The sequence below is a fragment of the Motacilla alba genome, chromosome 12 (assembly GCF_015832195.1).
Source record: "Motacilla alba alba isolate MOTALB_02 chromosome 12, Motacilla_alba_V1.0_pri, whole genome shotgun sequence".
NCBI lineage: Eukaryota > Metazoa > Chordata > Aves > Passeriformes > Motacillidae > Motacilla > Motacilla alba.
This window is the reverse complement of record NC_052027.1, coordinates 15,159,508-15,180,942: the sequence shown is the minus strand read 5'-3', so window position 1 is coordinate 15,180,942 and position 21,435 is coordinate 15,159,508. Positions and strand designations below refer to the sequence as shown.

Below are 21,435 nucleotides of genomic sequence, written 5' to 3'. Positions count from 1 at the left end.
CCTGTATAAAACTGCAGGTTGTTACATAGTTACAGGACTGAGACAGTTTGTTAAGTGTTTAATATTTTAAAGCAAGCATTTATTTGATTTTGGAAAAACTGGCATTTTTTATGCAGATGAAAAATGATCTAGAAGGGCTACAAAGGCAAAGTACATAAATAGCAACTAAATCTGTATCAAGGTGCCTGCCTCTTAATCAAATGCTGTCAGAAGAGGTTCATTTCTCTAGAGTGAACTAAGAAACCTCTGCTGATTCTGCAGAAGTCACAGCAACGGACTTTTTCTGAAGATCAAGCTCCTCAGGGATGCTTCTATCCCTTATCCACCAATTAATGGTAAGAGGAAGCTGTGCCACCCCAAGAAATTGGGAAGATAATCTCTGCTCTTTTCCATGGGTACAAAGTCTTCTCTTGCTATGCATATTCTACTGCACTTTTCAATCAGACAAAAGCCAAAACCAGCAAGTATTTTTATCTCTTTTTGTCAGTCGCAAGTGAATATTCACATAGGTCAGTCCTATGGGCTAAAGAGGAAAGTCAAGTCATTCTTCTAAGTTCCTAATGCAGCAGACACATTCATTTGAAACACAGAGTAAAAAAAACTTAAGGTGAGGTCAGCAGGTACTATAGAGCACAACAGATGTGCTGAAATCACCAGCTCAGCCAGAACACTAATCCCACAGGTGTCTTTCACTCATCTCCTTTCTCTACCTTCCCCCTGGTGTGACAGAAATGCAGCTCTTGCAAAAAGCACTAATGGAACATATGCTGCTTGAGCTCACATTTTGCAGACCAAGAATGGGTAGTGAAGCAATTTTAAAATATTTCTCTCTATGCCACAGTTTTCCATTAAGGCATGACTCCAAACCTGGAAATGGCATCTAGTCCTCTGCAGGATGATGCAGTAAAAAGTCCTGTACCCAAACTCTCACTCCAGGTATTTAAGCACTACTGGGAACTACAGGCCAGTTTTGCTGAGTCACATTCCATACAACTTTCACTTTCAAAGCCAATTCTACCATGTCTTTGTACTTGTCTTGTAAAGCCCTAAATCCATGCACATAATATTCATGTATATCAATGCAGCTTAGAAAAGCAGAACCAAGAGGCTCAGCCCAGCAGCACGATACATACATGATTACCTTGGCTGGAGCTGACAGGACGAGGCAGAGAGGGAGAGGAAGGACGAACAGTAAGAGAAGAACAGTTTGATTTGGAGCTGGCAGCAGTGAGCCTGGAGTCCTCACTGATCTAATAAAGAAAGTATGCAGCAATTAAAGAAAAAAACTAAATATACAGGACACATGAGATCCTGAACTAAAATAAGTCCACACAAGTTTTCTCAATTTTAGTAAAAGGAAAGTTAGTGCCAGCTTTTTTTTTTTGTTGTTGTTTTTTTTGCTGGGGGGTGGTGGGGTTGGTCACCTCCTCTAAGTCTCAATTTTCACACTAGGTGGAATTCCACTAAGAATTCTTTTAGAGAAGTCATTCTGATCACTGACTAATCACTGTATTGACAGAATTGGCAGTGTCACAAGTCAAAAGAATGAAAACAGGATTTCTACATTGTAGGGACAGAACTTCTTCTGTCCCTACGTTGATTTCCAAACCAAGACAAACCAACTACACAGCACACAGCCAGGTATGAGGGAAGGCAAGGAGAATACAGATTTCTGATTCTCTCCTACTGCTGAATACCCACAGGAAGAAGGTTTCAGGAAGTAATTTCAGTACTCTGCAACGCAAGCAGTAAAATCACAGCTCTGCAATACTTGTGTAAGATAGAAAATATGGCTGGTTAAGGTCAACTGTGAATTCACTGTGAACACCATTAAGTCATTTTATCTTTTCCTCCCACTTCCTCTCTCCCAAGCCAGCCCACAAACAGAAGGTCAGATAACTACCAAAAATGTATTGAAAACTAAATAGGAAAAAGAAGCAACATTAAAAGTTCATATCACATTAAAACACAAAGCATAAAAATTTTAATTCCAAGGAAAATTTAGTGCATTCTGCTTACATCTAACTTGTAGAAGTAATTTTGTAAGCTGCACATTCTACTTCTCTCGCAGCACCCGACTTACCTTTTTATCAGAGTTGCTGAGTTTGTATTTCACCTCCTTTGCTTTTTGAATAGCTTTTAGCACTTCCACTGTGTCTAGTTCCTTTTCTGTGGTAACAATATTATCCAAACAAACCTAAAAAAAAAGTTAAAATATTTAAAAGTATTGAAGATGAGACATTCTCCAATTTATATCAATCAAAAATTACCATGGCTCAATTCAAACCATGTGCATCTTTGTAACCATTACACAGAAACAATTACCACATTAGACCTTGAGCTAACATCACTTTAATGCAAACTCAGCAACATTTGGTAAGTTTAACACCATTCCAGTGCAAGAGTGTTTCAATATTAACAGACTGTTACCCAATGAGGGCAGGGTAAAATCTCATTTAGATCGGGAGCACAGCCAAGCAACATTAATAAGGTGTCACTCTCTAAACACCTTCTCCAATGCACACTAAAATCTCATCGTGTTTTCAGAGCATTTGCACCACTTCCCTTCCCAGGCTGAAGAGAGGGTGAGAAGAGCAGCACTGGGGCTCACCTCTGAGGCCCTGTCTCCAAACTGAGCAAGGACTTTGGTCCGGTAATCAGGGATGATGCTCAGCGGGTTGCTGGATAACATCACCTTCTCCAAGCATGGCAGGTTGCCGATATTTTTTACTTCATCAATCTGAAAGTATTTGAGAATAAAAGCATGAATACAGACTGGCAGAATGAAAATGAGCACACACAGACTGAGCATTTCTTCCATAGATCACATACATACAACAAGCAGGGAAAATCACTACAGCCACTTTTACTTATTTGCAGTTTGATCCACTAAAAGAAATGACTTCTGATCTACGACACACTTTGACACCAAAAGTCAATGGTTACCTGTTCTATTTTGTTGTTGCTCAGATCCAAGTTGACTAATGAGTAGAGTTTGTTAAGACCACACAGCCTTTCCAGCTGATTTCCTGCTAAATTCAGAGTTTTGATGTTTCCCAGTTTTGTGTGAACACCTTCTAGTGATGTAAGTTTGTTGTAGGATAAGTCCAGGTGAACAAGGTTGTACAGATGCTACAACAGCACAGAAAATTCATGTCATACACCAATTAAAACTGAACAAAGATGCTATCTTATGGCTGGCTCATTTTATTGTGCAACAGTGTTTTCATGCTGGACACTACATAGCATGAAAGACATGACCTGAAACTGCTCATTACAAAGGTTAAAGCTTGTGGAAATGGAATTTCCTCCACTGCATTTTTACTAACCCACACATACAGCTGGCAGTGAATGAATTTAGTTAAGAACTAATGTTGTACGCCAATATTGGCAAAGAAATTGAAATATCCAGGAGCAGTTAAGAAAAGCATCACTAGAAGAGTACTTGATGTTACAAAGAACCAGCTGAAACTACTCTCCATGAAGATGAGCAACAAAATTCTGAAGCATGAAAATCTGTGTTCTAAGATCTCAGGGAGCTGGGTAAAAAACCTCACCTTCAAATGCATCACTTACCTGTAAATTTTCCACCAGAGACACCCCATTGTGACTCAAATCCAGGAACTCAATCTTTGGAATTAATTTCTAGAAGAGAAAAAAGATCCACATGTGTTAAATGCACTTTAGTTTTAAGTCAGACAACACTTCCTTCAGAATCTGCTGACCAGCAAAAGCAATGGAAAGGTGTTATCCAACAAAGTCTCTCTTCCCAGCTTCTGGCATTAAGAAAACATTGTGTGACAAGGGTCAAAAAAGAGCTGACTCCTGCTCTTAAGAAAACCAGGTTACTCTAAAGTGCACCATTCAGTTTTAATCTGAAACATCGTTTCTTACTGAAGACAACTTCTCCTAGTTTATCCCACTAATTATAGATCAAACTCATTAATGCTGCTTTGGTCTTCTCAAACAGATAAACCAGGGGATTTATGCTACACACAAACCTGGATAAAGACAGTAGTACCAAGACCCAGAGTAAGTCCATTACTGATTTTACACCAGTCAAGAATTATAAGGTCACATAAACTTGTAGAAAATGCATTTTAACTTAGAAATTCTTTTACTTTTGGAGGTCTCAAACCTTGACCTTGATGCTGAATTCTGACATCAGTGTTTTGCATCTGCTTTATTTTGCTTGTAATCTCAGAATTGATTTGCCTTGACAGGCCAGTTAAGACCTGCACACAGATCTGAAACATCTTAAATCTACATCACAAAAAATCATGAACAAGATAATTATACTCCAAGTCTATGATGTCTGGTTGAGCTACACATGCAAATATTTCCTGCTTCACAAGAGTAGCTCAAGTAAAAAGCTATGTTCATATTTTACCATGCTCTTGTGATGAAGGTTAACTTTTTTCTTAATAGCTGATTTACAAAACAAAATTCTAAAGTACTGGCAAAATACTCCAAATTCTGTTTTCATGCTTTTCATATTGTTTTGATGTCAAGAAAGCTGCCAGCAAGTCATAGGTTTTTAAATATGTAGGAAGCTTCAGCCTTGATAACTACTCCAAAGTTGAGCCATGAGGTGTTTTTCTTTTAAAGAAAATTTTAAAAATAAATTCTAATTGGCTCCTACGGCCAAGGCAAACAGTAAAAGCATGCTTCAATAAGTGAGCATTCATGGAAATGCCTACAGAACACAAAATGACAAAACTTTTCTCCTTTAGCAAAGGAAATGAAGTTCTGATAGAATAAATCTCCTAAGCATTAACTTGGGTAGATAATCAACAAAGTGCAACTGAAAATTCTCCAGAAAAAGCAATAGAGCAAATCCAAAATCCTTGCTGTGTATAATGTGCCACAGATAAGTAATACTTTTTTCTAAAAATTAAAAATAGTTCTTACCACTGAGTCATCAATTTCAGAGATGCTATTGTGACTCATATCCAAAGTTGTTAAAGTTCTCCAGGTTGGGATAATTGCTGTCACTGGACAATTTGAATCCAGCGCATCCTCTGGCTCCCACTGATCAAACTCAGAGGCCTCAGGAACCAGGATTTCCTATTTAAGAGAGGGACACCAACATTTGACTTACATCTTCAGGGAAAGCTAATGGTTTTGGAAACTATCCCAACAATCCCATGTAAGCAAGCACTAAAAGTGTCCCTGTGAAGGGATACATCCCAACATTTCCTTCATTGAAACCTGAGATTCTGTAACGTTAGAAAACCCGTAGAGTTCCTGGTTTTAAAAACAGAACCTGCAATAGGCAGTACAGAAAACTCCATGAACTCCAAATGGATATTTCTCCATTGTGTATGTTGGTTTTGCACATGCTTTGAACATTCACCAGAAGTAGGAACTTGCTCTTACCTTCATTGATGTTGCTGAAAATCGAACACTCAGTGTGGCCAGAGCATGTTTTGATGAAGTCAGCCCTTTGATAAGCTTTCCCCCACAATGACTGATCTATTAAAAAAAATTACATTACAAAGTCAGAAACCTTAAGACAGACAAATGATACACAAAAGAGGTAGCTGAAAGCTTCAACAGCAGATTCTACAGCAATCTGCAAAGTAGTTACAGCACTTCCTTAAAATCTCCTGAGATTATCAGGTCAGAAACACTGACACTTGGCAAAGCTAAAGCAAGAAATTAGAGACATAACTAGAGAAAGTGAAATTCAAACATATATTTAAACAAAGCTTCTCCGTTGACTTGCCACCTGTCCCACATATTCAATGTGAAACTACCCAGGTGATTTAACAGCTCACAGCATTTTTACTGTTACCTAAAAGAGATCTATTTCAAACTATGACTCTACCTGCAGACACATTCATTTGGGTATCAGATGTCCTTTTAATCATAAGAAAAAATAGGATAAAAGTGAGAGCCTAGAAAGTGAGGACACTAATCTAATGACCATTACTGAAAATCTGCTACAGCATGTGTCCAGGTCCTTCTCTGTAGACAGTCACACACATTGTGCAGCCATGAGAGCTGGCACATTTGCTGGTATATCAGGAAAACCACAATGAACTGACAGAGATTGAAAAATCTCTGTCATTCTTGAAAAAATTCTTCCCAGATTACCACTGTTACTTTTTGGACAGTGCTTACTTTGGGATGAAAGTATTCATCGAGTGTCAGTCAATCCAAAACCTTTCATGAACACACAATTTCAAAAGTCTTCAAGATCTAAAATCTTTTTTCCTCACATTCATGCTCACAGAAAAGGGGAAAGTTGATACAATTCTGCAATATCCTCTCTGCTGTGTTGGACTCTCTCACTCTATTGTAGTTTCCCATATGAAAATGGCAATAAATCACTGACTGCAGAAACACACTTCAGTTCTTAACCAACAACTGTCTCATATCAATGAGACAACAGCATTCACGTACTAGAAAAAGTACAGCAAAAGTCCACCAAAAGTGCACAGAGTACAGACTGCGTGACAAAATTTGATAGTCTCTCTCTCTCTCTGGAAAGACTTGAAGTTGTCAAGAAGGTATTTCAAAAAACACCCATTGAAAACTGCTAGAAACCCTGGTATTTATACTGCAAGCAGAGCAATGAAAAATATCTGCAAATTATCAAGCAAGCAGCACTACATGCAAAAGTGCACTTTCACAGACAAATTTAATGTCAGGGCATTTTCACAAATACTCTACGTACTTTTTTTTTTCCAAACTAAAAGCCCTTTGTAATAGGGGATCCTACTATAGCCACTTGTTAGTTCTTTGTGGTAGTGGAAAGGCACTCAGGTATAGGTTTTGTGTGATACTGTAAACTGATTTTTTTGAGACACACACAATGCAAGGTCTTGTAATTCAAACATTGTTTCCTTATTTCCAAAACTTGTGAAAAAAAAACCCATTATTTCACAAATGAAACAGTCCTCCTAAACTCTGCATTCCCCAATTCCAGCAGCAAAATCAAAGCCAAGAATCACCAATTCTGAGATATAGGCAGGCAGGCCTGGCACTTGCAGAGCACCTATGCATTTATGAGCAGTATTTCAGCCCTACCTCTATTTGATGAAGTGATTTGAAAATAGACAGATCAAAAGGCAAGAGATGCTCCTGAATGTTACTGGTTCCAAAAGGTCCCCCTGTTCCAGTGACCTGGCATTTAAGACATTAAAGAACTGAGTTAGTGCAAACAATCCAACTTGTTCACATTCCAGTCTTACACAGGCAATGGCCCAAGGGCAGTGGCTTGGAAAGACAGCCAAAATTCCAAGCAATTTTTCAAATATGAAATGATTCATGACACTTGCAGGTTAACTCTTCAGGAAAACAAATACCAGTTGCTCCAGCTAAGCGCACTGAACTTGAAGTGCCACCTTGTGCTTGCATTCTGTAGCACATGGGGCATGCAAAAAGCAATATCATAAGCAAGGCTGACCAAGGCTCCTTTCTTAGCTGAAAATCAGTTACATTCACTGAAAATAACTTCCCTGAAACCTGTGAACCCTCCAAGTCAGCACTGTCTTTAATTCCACGACAAGGGATGAAGTTCAGGGCATTGACAAGATGGGTTTGAAGAAAACAAGCATTACACTGATACATCAATAAAAATGCATCTGGTATTTCCATATGGTGATAGGATTCTGGCCTCAGGGCACGTCAGCAGCATAAAAAACAGGTGGCTTCATTTATGTTTGCTGTGAATAGAATTTTGAGAGAAAACTCTAAGGATTTTCTCTGGTTTTATGTATCTTACAAGTTCTGAATGTGCCCACTCACAAGCATTCAGAAGGGCTAGAAATTCTGCAGATGCCGATTTTTCTAAACAATAAGCTCTTCTCCAGCCAGAAAATCCTCCCTTTAGAGAATTCTATACAGACAGAGGATGACAAAGGCAACAGAGGAACCCCAGGAACACCAGCACAGCTGTGGTTTTTCCTCCCTGATCCACCATTTGATTTCAGCTTTGAACACATGGCACAGTGAAAAGGCAGCTCCTCATGCAATAAAAGGGCCAAAATGATTTTTTGAGTCATATCAAGCAGTGTTAAAAAAATTACTTTAGGGAAAGTCTAACTCATTTATTTGGTAGAAAAATAAGTCAAATTGTCTCCTGACAAAAACTATCTCTTCTGAGGCCATTTTACATTTATTCTGAAATGGCATTTTAGCTAAAAATTCAGGGCCATCTATGAAACTGAGGAGCTTTTTAGGGTTTTAAGTTTCAGATGCAGTCAGTGAGAAAGGGGGCAAGATTTATATAGATGCACATGTATTCATATACAGTGGCCTACCCATAGTGCTTGCAAAGAAAGCAGGGTTGAAGAGGTCAATATTTATTTCTTTACCTATCCCTACTGGCACCCAGCAAGATTCTGTGGCTGCATCTATAGAGGGGGCACTGCTGAAAAGACCACATCACACAGCAAACACCTTGGCTAGAGGACAGCATGGATTGAAGGTTGGCAGCATGAACAGCTATCTAACATTGACCTCACCTTCAGATACTTGAGTCTACAAGTGAAATCCAGAATATGCCCTAGATCTGTTTTGGCATCTCCATTAGCACAGGTAGGTTTGCCCTGCAGCAGCTGCTGAGTGACAGCGTACAACTGCAAGGGCCTGATGGTGAAGACTTCTCCAGCCATTAAAAGCTGCTCTCCTGAAAAACAGAGTAGCTTAGGATCAAACACAGTGCTGCAAGGCTTACACAGGAATAAACAGTACATGGGAAATGTAGTGATACACGTTTGTCATTTATGCTCTAAGATGAAAATTGAGTTAACACCAAAATAATTCGGGCATTCAAGTGGGCACTCATGATACAGGCCTGAAGTTCCTAATGCAATTAATGACAAATTTGCCTCGGTCTTAACAGGACTGGAATGAAAGTTCCTTTACATAATGTAAGAGTTATGAAACTTTTTCTAAGATATCTCTAAGTTTATAGCAGTTAGGTTTTTTTCTATTAAGAAAACGCAGCACCTGCTATCTAAAATACAGACCTCAGACCTTTTGCTACGCTGCCTAAATGCAGAATTGTAGTAAATGTAGTTTTTTGAAAGTATGGGGATTTTCTGCATGCTAGTACCAAAGCAAAAGCCCAGAACAGAAAACGCCTTATCTAATTACAATTTCATAATCCAATTTAACAGTAGGAACAGCAGGAAGCAGCACATAAAAGCCTCTCTGAAGGCACCATAAGCTTGATGTAGGCTACAGCAGCTGGAACACACACATGGAATGAATAGTTTGACTTCATGGACAAGAAAGCATCAGCTTTTGTGATAAGCAGAGTTCTCAGAAGTGCCCTGAGGAGCAAAATTCCCTTCAGCTTCAGTGGGATCAAGTCCAAGAGTCCAGCTGCACATACATTACTGGAAGGTTACACTAACACAGAGCAGTCAGTGACACATCAACAATTCTTGTATCAGCAAGACTGCAGGCACTAGAAAGCCAGCAAAGATTTCTTCACAAGCTTAACATATTCCAAAATTTGCTGAATGGGCTCTCTGAGGTGGCTTCACCTAAAGGTAACTTTCTGCCAGAAAATCTGAAATGGCATTGCTGAAACATGCCTCACCTATCATGCCTACCACGCCTCAGCCAACTGGAATTATAAAGTAGCATCTTGTATGTCCTTCAAAGCAAAAATAGCAGGGATTAATCCTTTCACATGCCTCCTGCTGTTAATGGAGCAGCCAGAGCTGTTGTAGTTACAGTAAGAGCATTTAATTTTCATCTGCCAGCCTCAGAAAAGCACACCCTTAAATTAACTGACCAGAAGGTCTCCTGTCTCCTGAATTTTGGAAGAATAATATTTAGATATCCAAAGTGATCTCTTGCATTTCATCCACAGACTGTCAGGACTCACTGACACAGACCAAGCTTCCTTACAGGCTACACTAAAACACGCTGAGAGAGAGAGCTTAGCAAAAGCTCCTGATCACCACTGCCACATCCTATCTCTTAAGGACACAGACTAGGATGCCCTTTTCAAAACATACATTCACCAATTTCTTGTTTCCAACAATGGCTGCTAGACTGTTGCAGCTCCTCACAAAATGCAGCTTGAATTAAAGTGCAAGCAGCAAAAAAAAAAAAAAAAAGACAAAAAGAAAGAAGGGGAAAAAAAGTATCAGTTGAATATGGAACATCAGATCTCTCATTGTCTGGAGGTAAAATATGAAAGATATGTGAATGCACGAACAGAGAAAACATTCCTGGAAAAATACTGCAAGTTCCTTACCTTTGTGAAAGAGCTCTTCAGCCAATGCAGCAGTGATTCCATTGATCTCCTGCAAACAATAAATCATTGAATAAGTGTTATTTGCATACTTATGGTTCCAATTTTTTAATTTGGACCTTTAGTGAAGTATCCTTTTTTTGCTGTGGTAGAGGACTGTTGTTTTTTTTAACTGAAATCAGAGGTGACTGTTTTATAGATTTGTTTGTAACTTGAAAACGCTTCATAAAAATGACTTGACATGATTAATTTCATATGATTTTCACTTCCAAGATGAAAGACAGTGAACTACATTTAAATAATCCCATTCTGCACACATTATTAAAAGGGCAGCAGCAACTAGAGCGAGTTATTACTAGCCATCATTAGTCCAACTTGGAAGATAGTTCTGTTTTGAAGAAAGTATTACAAGTGTAGTGTTCTTCAGATTTTAACATTAACACTATTCTAATGCCTGAAGCACTCAACATTTCCTCAGAACATCACTAACACAGAGAATGCTTTAGATTAACAGGTCTACAGAAAAAAAAAAAAGAGATGTAAAAAGTAAATAGTCTTCTGGACTTCAACTCTGCTTGCTGCAAAGTAATGCAAATCCCTCCTCATCATCCCTCTTCCCCTCCTGAACCCACCCGGATGCTCAACCTCCATTCCTGGCACTGATGGCTCCAGCATGAAAGGCCGAAAACTCTCAGTGCACTTTTAGAATTTGTACTTTCTAAATCTGCAGGTGCACAAAGATCAGTACAACTATTTCCCACCTGGGTACACCTCTCTCCACAAAAAAGCAAATGCTCTGCCCAAGTCCAGAAATAGTTCTGAGCACTTCCAACAGCTCCCTTTCAAAGGTCCACAAAAAGAACAAAATAAAACCGTTTGTGAGGGTGAAGCTTCCCCTAGACAAACATCTCATTTTAAGGTAGCTGCAAAGTATAAACAGATATTATGGATCATTGCCACATGAATATTTCATGAGTTTACTGTGCTGACAAATACCTCATGATTCATAACAAGGGAATACATCCACAGGACATCTGCAGCAGACAGCTCAGTTCATTTGATGAGGCAAGGCTTTTAGAACATCACATTCTTAGTGCAACTGAAACCCCATTCAATGAGGATGGACAAAGCCTCCACGCCATAGTTTTGAGAACAACAAGCTCAAAGCTGTATTCCAAACAAAATTAAACAATTCTGATTCGCATTTGAATAAGCCAGTTACATTCATCTGGCAAGCACAGACTTAATTGAAAACTCTACTCTGTATCTCTTTTGTCATCTGGGACACACAGCCAAAATTTTTTTTCTACATTTATAATTGGAACAAGATTATGACTTAGACTGTTCAGTGACTAGCAGGCAAAAAAAAGGAACTCTATTCTTCTGTCAGATCTACAAGAGACTTCTGTCTTAGTTGTAACTACTTAAATGCATCACACCCACAGAAGTTCATTGTTTGCAGGTGTCTCTGAACAGCAGTTTGCAGGTACTCAACGCTTTTCCTGCAAAACCTTCTATATGTAAGTTAACAAACCAAATCTTCTAAGATGACAAAGACCACGCAACAAAATAAGCACCCTCACATCACTGCAGAAATCCTTTTCAATGTCAAAGTAACAATAAAGTTCTACATTGTGTCACATGCAACTGTTTCTCTTTGCTAGGCTGTACCCAAGAACAACCAAAGGCTTCAAAGTGACTTTAATGTATCAATGGCTGGTATTTCAACTCCATTTAGTGCTATTAACCTGGGAAACAAAATTGAATAATCCTTACTAGAAAAGCTGCGAACAAGAATAGACAAAAATATTGTAGCCCTCCTAGATAAATTAATGAGTCAATATCAGGGACTATAATGGCTCCAGTACGTACGTGGGTTGTCTGGTAATGAAGATCTTTTAAAAGCTCAAAGTTCTGCAAAAAGATCTTTTTTTTTTTTTCAGTAGAATTACTGTGGTAAATATTTAGCTTTTCTTCTGAATAATTAACACACTTTTGGTAAATATTTAAAAGTATTCTAAAGTTCCAAGCTAAAAACAATAGAGTTTACAACTAAATCAGATCCCCCTAAAGCAGAGAAATGCAGATTGAGCAACATCTTTGCTCTTAATATCCATCTTGGCTCTTAATATCCATCTTTGCTCTCAATATCCAAGAGCAGTTTAGAAACAGGGAAGCATTTCATATTCAAATACTGCTAGCTCTTTGGGAAAGCAAAAAAAGATTACATTACAAGAGGAAAATAGTCCTGAGAAATAAGTCAGGGGCAAGGAAGAATTTCTGCTTGCATAAAAACCATGTGGAAGTTACAACACTGAAACTTTAATGAAACAGACATCATTTACAAGATAGAGCACAGAACAGAAAAATTATGCAATTTGCTGGTGATCGCTGGAATTTTGGTTTATTTGAATTCTCACTACATCGTCAGACATTTTGAATAAATTTAAAACCTCAAATCCATTTCAGAATGCTTGATAGTTACAAATCTGTGCTTTTCTCTTAAGTCTGCAAGGCAATAGCGACATTGTGGAATAAACCTTCTATTATTTTTATCTAAGAAACTCTGAAGTCTCACCAGGATAATTATGTTCATATAACATAAGTAAACCAGGCTTTCTTTTGTTGCTAAAACTTAATTAATGCCTATTGGATCACTTGTGGCTAATTTCTGAAGCTTTTCTATGAAACCCTGAAAAGCCTTCCCAAAACAATCCACCCCAAAGCAGTTACTGTTCCTTCTTTCCACTCAGTTCTCCAGTACTTATTTCATTTTGGTGAAATTCCTTCTCCCCCTTACAACGTGATGCCATATTGCAAAAAAAGCCTAACTATACACAGGAGATGAACAAATTGCAATCTGAACAAGAAATCAAGTAATTGCTTCTTGCTGTAAGTATCCTTTACCGTAACATTCTGTCTGCTGGAGCTATTTCTCCAAAGGCCACTCCATCACTGAGAAGCATTATTTTCCTTCATTTGGGCTACTGCAAACTGCAAACTGTTTCAGTGTGAACCACAGCTCCAACCATTAGCCACTAAGTAGGGGGGTGCGGATCCATTATGCAACGTTCATTTGAGAGCCAGCACTTTTGACTTCAGCCTAACCAATTCAGCCTCACATTTATTCACGGCTTCCAACTCTCCTGCCAGCATTTATTTCTTCTTCTTAGAGGCCCTGCCCACACTACTTCCCAGCACAGTGTCTACTGCAATAAAAAGCAGTGTCAAAAATCTTAAGAATATGCTTTGTTATATTGTGCAAAATGTTGAAAAAGAACCCGTTTCAGCAAACTCATGAAGATTCCACAGAATTCTCTCCAAGTCAGAGAATTAGGGAAAGAGACTCAGGCCTCTATTCAGACACTAAAAACAAAACTTACATATAAATGAAAGTGTAGGAAGTGTGACAAAACTTTTGGTGCAGTAACAGGGAACTTGAGCAGCAGAGTTTGCAGATAGATCTCCAGTTCCTTTTGTCTTTTCTCCACAAGGCTTTTGGAATTTTTTCCAATGATCTTCTTTGGAGGTAACAGATTTTTATCTATTTTCTTCTCTGAAACAAGCTGAAAGACAAAGACCAGAGCTAATACCTGACACACCATCTCAACTTGCACAAAAGATGCAATGGAACATATTAAGCACATGTTGCCTGATGCTGGGAAGATCCAAAAATAAAATTACTTCAGTAAATTTAGCTACTGCCTTCAAAGTATTAGGTATTTTCAGAAAGAACATTTTGTCATGGAATGATCAAAGTGAAATAACAGTGTCTGCTCAAAGAATCACTCTCAGTAGCAGGGCAGAATGCAACAAATGTGATAAAACAACAAAATAACCAGTGTACTTCTGAGAAGGCAGAACACTGTTGAACAAAGTAGACTTTTCCTCATTTCTGTTTTTTATCAGCACTGGTTGGTAAATATCCCATGCTACTTTAAGAATGTTTTTATCATCCACCGTGATGAGACTTTGATCACCAAATCAGCTGATCATAAACATCCTTCGTAGCAAAAAGTTCAGTGACTCCTGCCTGAACTCTCCCCTCTGACACAGCTTCCACCCAAGGCTGAAGTTGTCCCGGTCAACCTCCCCCAGGATCAAGAGGGGAGTGCAACAGGGGCAAGTAACAATGTTCTCACAAAAACAACTTAGTCTGCAGTTCAGATGGCATCTGGCAGAAATTCTCTCTCTTTATTGAAGAAAGAAATTATGTAAACCATTCTGTAAAACAGAACTACAAGAACTGCACAAAGTTTTGTAATATACCAAGGTCACAGTTTTAACATTCTTACCTTTTCATGCAGGTCATGGAAATCACTGTAACGATGTTTGACTGTCCACTGATGATTGCCAACACTGACCTGAATAATGTACACCTGAAAGGATGAAATTCAAGTAAGGACACTGCAAAACATTGAAAGAGAGCTGACTGTGAGACCAGCTGATTGATGGAGCACTGTAAAGTGGGTATATATTCTGCAAGATTCGGAGCTAAGGAAATGCTAACCCCAGCTCTGAGGTGGCTTTGCTGATGGGGGATGCCTGATCTCACGAGGGTGCTCCACAGCAAGAACATGCAGATGCCTCAGTGTAAAGCAATGGCTTTTTTTTGCAACCCAAAGGTTAATGACCAAGGGCTCCAAGCCACTTCTTTTTCCAAAAGTTTCTGCTAACTGAAGTTGGTCTTCATAGCTACCCACAAGCCTGAGACAGCAGCATCCCTTCTTCCATCTACCAAGTTCCACAATGGGCAGAGGAACTTGGCAAGCATCCTGCTGTCACTTCAGTTAAGCAGAAATCTGGAGCTTAACCCTTGAGAAAATGGAACAAATCCTTTGGTTGGGCGGATGCTGTTTTATTCCTTTTGGGGTAAAGCACACAAGAACATCTTCCTGAAGAGTTACTGAGCCCAAAGAATCACTACAATTATCTAAAGCAACCAAACATCTCCTAATACAAAAATAAGTATTTTTAGCCATGCATGTACCAAAGAACGATATTCACTCTAGATGACTTTCGGGATTGAACAGCACTGGTTTTGCAGGAAACACAGCCTACCTTTAGATATGCCAGAAACAAGCCATCCCACAGACATTTTAAAGGTACAAGCTAAAACACAAGCTGAAAACAAACAAGGCTCTGCAAAACCAGTTCCACAGCTACTTGAATACAACGAATTAAATAAACTATATTATCCAGCCCAACTATACTCTTTGGGGAAACCACCAACTTGTAATCAAATCTTGAAAGCATTTAATACAGTTAAGAACTTGCTTACTACCACAGATCACCCAGAGCTGACTCATAGCTGCTATGAGGATGATACACATCTAGTTGCTAAACCCACATGAGAAAACAAAAATCAGTAACAGTTTCAATCTGTTACATAAAGGACCAGTTTTCACTTACTGCGAGTACAGAGCAGCACAATGTCAAACACTAAATAGAATACCACCTGCATTTTTGAAGATGAACTATAGTTCATGTCAGTTTTATTTTTGTAAGCATCTGACACTGGCTCACTGAACAAAATCCAGCCCCTACAGAGAAGCAAACCAAGATGTCTGACTAGCGCACGCGGTGAGTGACACATCAGTGCTGGGATGAGCACTGAAAACACAGAAGAATGCCCACACAGAATTATGGACTCAATTAAGGCCTGTGCCTGTTTTCCTGTTGTGTTGGGAAACAGCAGATCAGGATTAATCACTGTGCTGGTGACAAACCAGAACAGAAATAACACCAGCATTCAAAAGCACCTCATAACCCTGAGGAAAGCAAGGAGAAACTCCAAGAAATGAAACTTAGAAGTAAAGAAGTACTACATTTATAAGCCATAATAAAAATACCAATTCTTTTGAAAAGCTGACTGTACAAAACTAAGGCAGAGCAAGTAACACATCTAAACGCAGTGCACATTGAGTACACAAGGCATGAAACTGAAGATTAGACTCTGGAAAATCAGTAACTTCACATGTCCCAACTGACAACTCACCAGGTGAGCAAGCAAACCCTTCCTTCCTGTATAAAATACAGAGCAAATTTGTAATAAAGGTTTAATAGCCATCTGCTGAAATGGCAAGCACTGACCACTTCTAGAAACACAGCACTCAGTGAAATGAACAGTCTGCTTGGGAAAGTACCTGTTAAAGTGAGTGTTTGCAGGCACTGATACAATTCCTTAAGTCTTTAAAAAGCTGTAGCATTTCCCATCCAGAAGGCAGCCAGAGCAGGCAGTACCTATTCACCCCTCAAACAGCATCAGCATGCAGAGACAGCAACTGACTTCACATCAATCCACAAGCTGCCATTATATTGAAGAATAAATATATAAATGCAATATGCTGATGTGCATATTAAGACTTGTCTTAATATAGAAACAAATCATTTTAAAGCAAAAAATCCCCTTAGATATTTTTAGGACCTTAAGTTCATCAGCAACAATTTTTGAGTGCACTAATACGACAAGGCTGACAGCTGAAGTTAAGGTTCTCCAAGGGCTGCCTGTCACACCAAGTGCTAAAGGAACACATGGATAGACAAGACATCCTCACTCTGCACTTTCTTGCAGACATAAATAAATATACCATGTGAAATCCCCACCCATCCTTACGCCACAAACTGCACTTCTATTGAGCTAAACACAAAACCTTTCACGTTCACAGGATTTCCTCCTCCACCTGTCTCTACCAAACCTTTCTGTATACAAAGTTTTGTCCATCTATCCATAAATCAGTTATTTTGGTTACATTCTCCTTCGTAAAGTGTTTGACATATTTGCAATACTACATTTTTTTTTGTTTTCTAGCAAGCCACTACAAGTTCTTTGCAGTTAAGAGCCCACATCACCAAACAACATCCCTTCATCCTCTTAAATACTGAGGGCTGAAAGACCTACTAAACATTTTTAAACCAGATATTAAATGAACAACAGTGATTCCAGACTGCTTTTGTTCACTTCCTATACACAGCGCAAAAACCTGCCTACCTTGCTTTACATGGAGAACTGGCATTTCTACATTGTGTCTCATCCCACTGCACATGCTTCAGTACTGTAAAAAAACCAAATAACACCCCAACACTCAAATGACAGAGCTCTCCATGGGAAGCCTGGGACACAGGTGTGACTACAACCAGTAGGTCCTAAATTCCAGAGCAGTGATGCAGCCACATCTCCTCCTCCTGCCTCATCATGTAGTCAGTTTACACACATTCAAGGAAGCAACAGTATTTCCTTAAACATCAAAGTTAGTATTTATGTTAAAAATAGTATTTATGTTAAAAACAGCTGCAAAAACCAGGAAAAGCAGGAAGGCAATTTTAGCCCAAACAAATGCATAGCAGGAAACAAATGAAGCACTGACAGCCTTGAGGCCTTCTACTTAAAACCAGTCTTCAGTGAGCATCAGCAGGACCAGCACACCCAGGAGAACCCCTGTAGAAATGCTCACAGCTTACTAACCCAACAGAAAACACATCAACCAGTGCAGCACTTTTTCCTGCTGGATTTACCCATACCTTGCCTTTCATGCTAAACACTCCAACAAGAATCACATTTTTGAAAGTACCTTCAACATTACACAGAACTGTGGGGCTCGCTGATATATTCTACAGGATCTGATATCACAACTGTCAAAGGGATGTCAAGACAGCCCCCCTTCTCTTGAGACCGAGTTCTGAAATACAGAGTGCAACAGGAAGCTCATATGCCACAGGAAAAACAACTCCTTTAAAAACAAGGATGTAAACAGGATCACTGCCACCTGACCACATGGTAATGGATGAAGATGCAGGTTGCTACAGCTGTAGTTCCTTTCTTACCTTCACGAAATTTGACTGACTTTTACACCATTTAACAACCTCTGTCCTGGCACAGGTCTTTGTCATGTCCTTAAGCTCCGCTCAACTAATTATGAACACTAACCACATGCTATTTTTTTCAAAAACTTTTCAGCCTGTGACAAATTTTGTAAAACTTCTTCTTTCATTTAAAGATCTATTCCCACATTTCTAATGGCTTGGGCCTGTCTCATAAAAGCTGACACCCTTGGAGTGTGCCTTGGAGTCCTGCTAACACCTTCAGGAGGTTTACACACAGGCAAGCTTAGTGCCAACATGCCTTCAAAAATGCAGCAAGAGAATCAAAGTAGGACCAAATACTGGTATATCCTGTCCTTCATACACTGTACTTTTAAAGCTCCCAAGAAACATGGCATTAAAGAAGCATGGTATTTCCATAACCACTAAAGAAAGAAATCCAGTCTTGAAAAAATAAACTTCCTTGGGTTTAGCTGCAGCAGCTTAAAATGTTATCCTCAACCATCAGCTGATGAGATGAACAGCGCACGCAGAGTTACACCCCTGAACTCCAGCTCAATCTAGAACATTAGTGGTGTTGCCCAAGGGAGGCCCAACCACAGCACTCGTCTGCAGAGTGAAGCAGCAAAGGAGCTCCTTTCACCTCCTGCAACATAACTTCCAGAGGGATATGGGGGCAGATGACACTGGCATTTTGTAAACTGAACGCACTTGATTTTCTCATTCACTGGTATTGCATAATACTGATTGAAATTTTCAACACCTGCACCAGCACTGCTGAGTCTTGGTTCACACCTGACATGGAAGTTTCCAGTCCCCAAGCCACAGGTCTCACTGTGCCTGACTGAGAGCTGAACCACATCCTAACACACCCCAGTAACACCTCAACAGCAGCGGCACCATTTCTGAGAATACACATCATGCAGCTTAGAGAATGAGCTCAGGCACTTCTCAAAAATTCATTTCAAGCTTGCAGTCAACTCCTTCACCAAACACTCCACACGTTTTTGCCTGTAAAAACGGCAACTCACCACCTGAAAGTCATCCCCACAATCATGTTCCAATAGTCATCACCTGAGAAAGAGTTAGGCTCTTCATGTGCCACAGCTGTGTAAAGCTCTGTCCTATTAACAACTCAGAAACCACTCTCCTGTTGCTGTGTTTTCCCTGGATACCTTTACAGAGGCAAGAGCATAAAGTATTACTTGTGTCCATCAGACAACTTTCCAAATACTGTCTTTCTAAACCATTGCTCCCCTTTTCCTTTTCTTTCCCACAGCAGGAAGCCTGTCATCTGTGAGCATTCTACCAAAAAAAGGTCTTTCAAATCACACTAAAATACGGCAGAGGGAGAAAACATTTTTTGTTATATAACTAAAGGGTGGTGTGCTCGAGGCATTTTCTATCTGCAATTATACTGAGGTTTGCTTTAGGATGAGCTTCTTCCTGAAAAACAGACCAATTAACTCTTGGTAGAATGCGACCAGATGAAAAACAAGTTATATATCAAAAGCTTCATTCCTTCCCCAAATTAAAACACTGCTGGCAATTTTTTTTTTGGTTGAGTAAAAGAAAAACTGTCTATCCTAAATCATCTGATTTCCTACGGAAATAAGATCAGAGAGGTTTTTTTATGATACTTACACGCAAAGGAAAGATTTTCTGCTTTGTTTCGTCCAGCTTTGAAAGCTATGTTGACTCGATAGCAATCTTCCATAAACATACGCACAGACACATAGATATATACGGGCAAGAACACGACACTTGCCCACGGAGCCTCCGCCTCTCCCAAAGGACCGAGGCTCCGCGGAGCTCGGGGCCGCTTCTCCCGGCGGAGCCCCGCTCCCACGCGGCTCCTTTCCCCGAAGCCCCTCGGAAACTTGTGCCAAATGTCTCGCTCCGTCCTCAGCGCGGGCACGGCTCCGGCACCGAGCCCGGCCTCCCCCGCTGCCCCGGCACCGCTGAGGCGGCGGGCCCGCTGCCCCCATCCCCGCTGCCCGCACGTCCCGCACGGCCTCCCCGCTCCGCACCGTGTATGTCTCCACCAGCTCAGAGCCCAGGACTCGGGCCTCCCGCGGGGGCTCCTCGCCGTCCTCGCCTCCCGCCGCCGCCTCCATGTCGCCGGGAGAAGCGCCGGGGCGCAGCCGCTCAGGCCGTCACGGCTCCCCCGCGGCCGCCGCCGCCCGCAGCCGCCGCCAGCCCGGCCCGCACTGCCGCCGCCGCCATCTTGGCTCGACCCCCTCAGGGCGCGGCGCGCTCCGCCCGCGCCCCTTTATGGGCACAGGGGGCGGGGCCCGGAGAGAGGGGGCGGGGCTTTAGCGAGGGAGGGAGGTGCTCGGTGTAGGGGCGGGGCTTGGTGCCGGCGGGGCGGGGCTATGGCCCGCGGAGGCGGAGTCTAACCTATTCTACTGCGCATGCGCGCTAGCTGCGCTCGGGGGCGCCGCGCAGTGCGGGGCAGGGCGATCCAATGGAGTCCAACGGGACCCAGCGGAGTCCAATGGAATCCAGCCCAGTCCGGTGGAGGCCAACGGAATCGAATCCAATCCAATGCAATCCAATGGAATAGAATCCAGTCCAATGCAGTCCAGTGAAATAGAATCCAATCCAGTCCAATCCAATGGAATTCAGTGGGACAGAATCCCATCCAATGCAGTGCAATGCGATCCAATGGAATAGAATCCAGCCCAATGCAATCCATGGAACAGAATCTAATTCAATGGAATAGAATCCAGTCCAATGCAACCCAATGCTGTCCAATTCAATACAGTGCAATGCAATGCAATCCCATAAAATCCAATGAATCCAGCCCAATCCAGTGCAATCCAGAGGGATGCAATCCCTGCAGCGTGGAGCTGCCAAGGGCTGAACCCCCTCCCAGTCCTGGGGCTGTGACACTGTCCCAGCTGCTGCAGCCCATGGTGCACATCCGTGGCCATCAGGGCTGCTGGAGGCTAGGACGCTGTCACAGCAGGCTGAGGTGCCACCCCAGTGGTTCTGTGACTGAGCTGCCTGGTGCCAGCCCAAAGACAGAGCGGAGGAGCTGGGCTGATTCGCTCAGGAATGAGCCCAGAGTGAACTTGGGGTGTTGTTTGGGGTTATTCACTGACAGCATGGACTTTACTTTCACTGTCCGACTGAGCATGGGGAAGTGTTTCAAGCCTGCACACACTTAAGGATCTTGCCAGGAATTTGTAACAGAAGTGGAGAATCTAAAAGACGGCAAGCAAACCCTCCTCAACCTGTTCCCCTCAGCTGAGCCTGAGTTGCCCCGAGGGGAAGTCATACTATGGCAACCTTTCTGACAGGCTCAACGTGCATCCCAGGAACAGAAAATTGCAGGAGAGAGGATATAATGAGTTTCTTTAGGAGTATCTGAGTGTATTAAAATAGAG

At 41.0% G+C, this 21,435-nt stretch overlaps 1 protein-coding gene across 4 annotated transcripts in view; it reads right to left on the bottom strand.

Annotated features, from left to right (window-relative positions):
• Positions 1–20,326, bottom strand: part of NISCH (nischarin) — a 29,594-nt gene extending 9,268 nt beyond the window's left edge. For 2 of the 4 annotated variants that reach the window (XM_038148731.1, XM_038148732.1), the window contains exons 1-13: positions 20,074–20,326; positions 14,518–14,601; positions 13,606–13,788; positions 10,226–10,274; positions 8,475–8,638; positions 7,036–7,131; positions 5,380–5,475; positions 4,912–5,067; positions 3,577–3,645; positions 2,947–3,132; positions 2,612–2,740; positions 2,084–2,197; positions 1,142–1,250 (exon numbers count right to left, since the gene is read on the bottom strand). In XM_038148731.1, the coding sequence (XP_038004659.1) occupies positions 1,142–1,250; positions 2,084–2,197; positions 2,612–2,740; positions 2,947–3,132; positions 3,577–3,645; positions 4,912–5,067; positions 5,380–5,475; positions 7,036–7,131; positions 8,475–8,638; positions 10,226–10,274; positions 13,606–13,788; positions 14,518–14,601; positions 20,074–20,160 (1,522 nt within the window). In that variant the 5' untranslated portion in view covers positions 20,161–20,326. Of the gene's footprint in view, positions 1–1,133; positions 1,251–2,083; positions 2,198–2,611; positions 2,741–2,946; positions 3,133–3,576; positions 3,646–4,911; positions 5,068–5,379; positions 5,476–7,035; positions 7,132–8,474; positions 8,639–10,225; positions 10,275–13,605; positions 13,789–14,517; positions 14,602–20,073 lie in introns of all 4 variants that reach the window. The other 2 variants (XR_005258347.1, XR_005258348.1) reach the window with 2 other exon arrangements.
• Positions 20,327–21,435: the final 1,109 nt, after the last annotated feature.